This window comes from Zea mays, chromosome 1 (assembly GCF_902167145.1).
Source record: "Zea mays cultivar B73 chromosome 1, Zm-B73-REFERENCE-NAM-5.0, whole genome shotgun sequence".
NCBI classification, from domain to species: domain Eukaryota; kingdom Viridiplantae; phylum Streptophyta; class Magnoliopsida; order Poales; family Poaceae; genus Zea; species Zea mays.
Window position 1 is genome coordinate 4,268,005 of NC_050096.1, and position 4,749 is coordinate 4,272,753.

Below are 4,749 nucleotides of genomic sequence, written 5' to 3' on the forward strand. Positions count from 1 at the left end.
TCCTTTGCTTGAGGATTTGGCGGAAGCTTTTGATGACAAGCGTCATTTCCTCGTTGTCGAGCTTGGAGGCGTCGATGGGTGTTCTACTCGGTGTAGACTCCTCCTCCTTCTCCTCCGTCGCCTTAAATGCGACCGGTTGTGCTTCGGACGTGGAGGGGCCGTCAAGCTCGTTGATCTTTCTTGAGCCTTTAATCATAAACTCAAAGCTCACAAAATTCCCGATTACTTCCTCGGGAGTCATTAGTGTGTATCTAGGATTACCACGAATTAATTGGACTTGAGTAGGGTTAAGGAAAATAAGTGATCTTAAAATAACCTTAACCACCTCGTGGTCATCCCATTTCTTGCTCCCGAGGTTGCGCACTTGATTCACCAAGGTTTTGAGTCGGTTGTACATGTCTTGAGGCTTCTCCCCTTGGCGAAGACGGAAGCGACCGAGCTCCCCCTCGATCGTTTCCCGCTTGGTGATCTTGGTTAGTTCATCACCCTCGTGAGCGGTCTTGAGCACGTCCCAAACTTCCTTGGCGCTCTTTAATCCTTGCACCTTATTGTACTCCTCCCTACTTAGTGAAGCGAGGAGTATGGTTGTGGCTTGGGAGTTGAAGTGCTCGATTTGGGCCACTTCGTCCTCATCATAATCCTCATCCCCTACGGATGGTACCTGTGCTCCAAACTCAACAACATTCCATATACTTTTGTGGAGTGAGGTTAGATGAAATTTCATTAAATCACTCCACCTAGCATAATCTTCACCGTCAAAAGTTGGCGGTTTGCCTAATGAAACGGAAAGTAATGGAGTATGTCTAGAAGTGCGAGGATAGTGTAAGGGGATCTTACTAAACTTCTTGCGCTCATGGCGCTTAGAAGTTACGGAGGGCGCGTCGGAGCCGGAGGTGGAAGGTGATGAAGTATCGGTCTCGTAGTAGACCACCTTCCTCATCTTCTTTTTCTTGTCGCCACTCCGATGTGACTTGTGGGAAGAGGCTTTCTTCTCCTTCCCCTTTTTGCAGGACTCTTCCGATGAAGCCTTCTCGTGGCTTGTAGTGGGCTTGTCGCCGGTCTCCATCTCCTTCTTGGCGTGTTCTCCTGACATCACTTCGAGCGGTTAGGCTCTAATGAAGCACTGGGCTCTGATACCAATTGAAAGTCGCCTAGAGGGGGGGTGAATAGGGCGAAACTGAAATTTACAAAGTTAATCACAACTACAAGCCGGGTTAGCGTTATAAATGTAATCGAGTCCGAGAGAGGGCGTAAAAACAAATCACAAGCGAATAAGGAAGTGAGACACAAGGATTTGTTTTACCGAGGTTCGGTTCTCGCAAACCTACTCCCCGTTGAGGAGGCCACAAAGGCCGGGTCTTTTTCAACCCCTTCCCTCTCTCAAACGGTCCCTCGGACCGAGTGAGCTTTCTCTTCTCAAATCAACCGGGAACAAAAACTTCCCCGCAAGGACCACCACACAATTGGTGTCTCTTGCCTCGGTTACAATTGAGTTTTGATCGCAAGAAAAGAATGAGAAAGAAAGCAATCCAAGCGCAAGAGCTCAAAAGAACACAACAAATCACTCTCACTTAACACTAATGCTTTTTGTGGATTTGGGAGAGGATTTGATCACTTGGGTGTGTCTTGTATTGAATGCCTAGCTCTTGTAAGTGGTTGGAAGTTGGAAAACTTGGATGACTTGAATGTGGGGTGGTTAGGGGGTATTTATAACCCCAACCACCAAACTAGCCGTTTGGTGCAGGTTGCTGTCGCATGGCGCACCGGACAGTCCGGTGCGCCACCGGACACTGTCCAGTGCGACAGCCACGTCACCAGGCCGTTGGGTTCCGAGCGTTGGAGTTCTGACCGCTGGGCCCGCCTGGATGTCCAGTGGCACACCGGACATGCACTGTAGAGTGTCTGGTGCGCCACTTCGCGCGTGCCTGACTTCTGCGCGCTCTGGCGCGCATTAATTGCTTCTGCAGGTGACCGTTGGCGCGAAGTAGTCGTTGCTCCGCTGGCTCACCGGACAGTCCAGTGTACACCGGACATGTCCGGTGAATTATAGCGGAGCGTATTCCCGAAGCTGGCGAGTTCAGAGTCGCTTCATTCCTGGAGCACCGGACACTGTCCGGTGTACACCGGACAGTCCGGTGAATTATAGCGGAGCGCCTCTGAGTTTTTCCGAAGGTGAAGAGTTTGGCTTGAAGTCCCCTGGTGCACCGGACAGTCCGGTGCGCCAGACCAGGGCAGCCTTCGGTTGTCCCTTGCTCTCTTTGTTGAACCCAATTCTTGGTCTTTTTATTGGCTAAGAGTGAACCTTTGGCACCTGTATAACTTATACACTAGAGCAAACTAGTTAGTCCAATTATTTGTGTTGGGCAATTCAACCACCAAAATTAATTAGGAAAATAGGTGTAAGCCTAATTCCCTTTCAGCCGACCCAAGCCCGTATATTTGGTCACATAAAATCAAAATATTACAACAATATAAAGTTTATAGCTTACCAAATTAAAGATATTAAACAATTCTAGTATCATTTGACCACATAAACTCTAAATATAGCAACAATATAAAGTCGATATCTTACTAAATTAAAGAAATTAAACAGATTGGGCTTAATTGGGCGGTGCCGGCCCAAGCCCGGCCCATCTATGCGGGCCGTGCCAGTGGCCCGACGGGCCGAAAATTGAGGTCCGGCCCAAGCCCGCCTTCGGACCGTGCTAGTCCGATATATATTATTTCGTGTCGGTTCGTACTTTGGGTTCCTATTTTTTTAAGCCGTGCTCGTGCTAGCCCGAAAAGCCCAGCTCTTATTTCTCACACTACTCCGGCCTCCGGATATGCCCCGGGCCCTTCGATTCGACCTGGCCGCCTCGACTCGGCCCAGGCTCCCAGCGCACCCGTGTGGCCGTCAGGCGTCAGATGCACCACCTCCGTCGCCTCGTCCGCTCTCCCCTCCGCCACGTCCCTCCCCGCGCGGCATTCTCCGGCAGGCCCTCCGTTTCCCACGGCAACGACGCGTATGGTAGCTCCCACGCCGCCGCTTCAGACGCGATCGTTTGCCTCGTCGTCGCAGGCGGCGGAGGCCTCGAGGCCGACCTCGACCGCCTCTTCTCAGCCGTCCTTTCCCACGGGCTCGTCTCCAGCGTCCTCCGAGCGCTCACGGACCGCGGCGTCCCCGCGGAGCGTTTCTTCGCGTGGGCCTCATCCCTCGGCAGGGGCTTCTCCCCCGGCCCCCGCGCGTACAACCTGCTCGTCGAGAATGCCGGGAGGCTGGACGACTACGGCGCGATGTCGCGCGCCCTGGCGCTCATGTCAGAGCGGAGGCTCTCCCTGACCGACCGGGCATTCGCCTTCCTGGCGCCGTCGTCGGGTTCGTCACGGAGCGGCAGCGTGGAGGACGCGGCGAGAGCGGTCCTGCGTGCTCTCGATGGTGTCGGCGGGCCCTGCCGCGCTTCCGGCGTGTTCTCGCTTGTCAAGGCGCTGGCGTCCATCGGAGAGTTCGATGCCGCTGTCTTGGTGATCGAAGAGACGGCGAGGAAGGTGCGGTACTATAACGTCCTCGTCGCTGCAAAGTGTAAAGCCGGCGACTTTGTCGGCGCCCGTGAGGTGTTCGATGAAATGAGGAGGTCGGGGTCTGACCCCGACGCCAACACCTGGAACTACCTCCTCGGCTGCCTGCTCAAGAAGGGGAGGCTCGCTGAGGCGTGCGGGCTCGTTGAGGCCATGGAGAGGTTGAAGCGCAGTGAGATCCCGAGCTCGCTCACGTACGAGATCCTCACATACCATGCCTGCAAGGCAGGGAAGATGGATTCGGCAATGCAGATTCTTGATCAGATGTTCTCGGAAAACCTGACGCCGAGGATCACCATACACTCTGCATTCATCAAGGGGTACTTCTACGCTGGGAGAATAGAAGATGCCTGCAAGTATGTCAGTGACATGAGCACCAGGGACAGACATTCTGTGAACCGGAACTACAGCCTGCTCGCTAAGCTGCTGTGGAAGTCGGGGAGGACCATTGATGCAGGCAGAGTCCTATATGAGCTGATGGAGAAGGGCCTCAGACCTGACCATTCTGCTTATGTTAAAGTGGCCAAGGATCTGCACAAGATGGGCAAGGGTAATCTGGCTTGTGAACTGAAGATGATGTTTCAAAGGTTCAGCGTCAATAGCAGATCAGAAACACATCATCAACCCATATCTGGTACTTAGTCTGTCTATGATAATAATCAAAAGAATAATTTATGCTTCCCAAGGTTGGTAGGGGGGGAGCCTCTAGGGTGGCCTGTAAACGAGTGCAAGTTTTATTTGTAGAGTAGTGATTTGTCTGCCAAACATAGTTCCACTCATCTTCCTCCCTGGATGATTCCCTGTAAGGTTTCTAATTGGTCTGAGGCTTGAGAGGAGAGGGGTAGGGTGAAGACTCTTTCAAAAAAACTGTATTTCCATGAAGTGGGCTACTTACTCATTTGGCTTGACAGCAAAAGAATACAGCTGGGGGGAAAGGCTTTTCAGGGGTGTGTTGTTCCAATTATCATGCCATAACATCACCGAATGTCCTTTGTTTGGAGTGCATTGAGTCACTCTTATGAAATCTTCAGAGAGCTTGAGGACATCCTTGGACCAAAAGGAACCCACTGGACTCCTAGCATGAAGGAGGAACATGGGTGTTTCTATACAGTTTAGTCCAGGTTAATGATTCCCAAAGGATGTCTGCATTGTTATAAAAAGTGCCTAGGTGCTTGAGGAGCAAAGCTGAGT

The 4,749-nt window shown here is 52.1% G+C and overlaps 1 protein-coding gene across 1 annotated transcript; it reads left to right on the forward strand.

Annotated features, from left to right (window-relative positions):
- Positions 1-2,866: 2,866 nt before the first annotated feature.
- Positions 2,867-4,501, forward strand: LOC100381604 (Pentatricopeptide repeat-containing protein mitochondrial). The gene has a single exon (NM_001174422.1). The coding sequence runs from the start codon at positions 2,908-2,910 to the stop codon at positions 4,198-4,200; it is 1,293 nt and encodes a 430-aa protein (NP_001167893.1). The 5' UTR covers positions 2,867-2,907; the 3' UTR covers positions 4,201-4,501.
- The last annotated feature ends 248 nt before the right edge of the window (positions 4,502-4,749 follow it).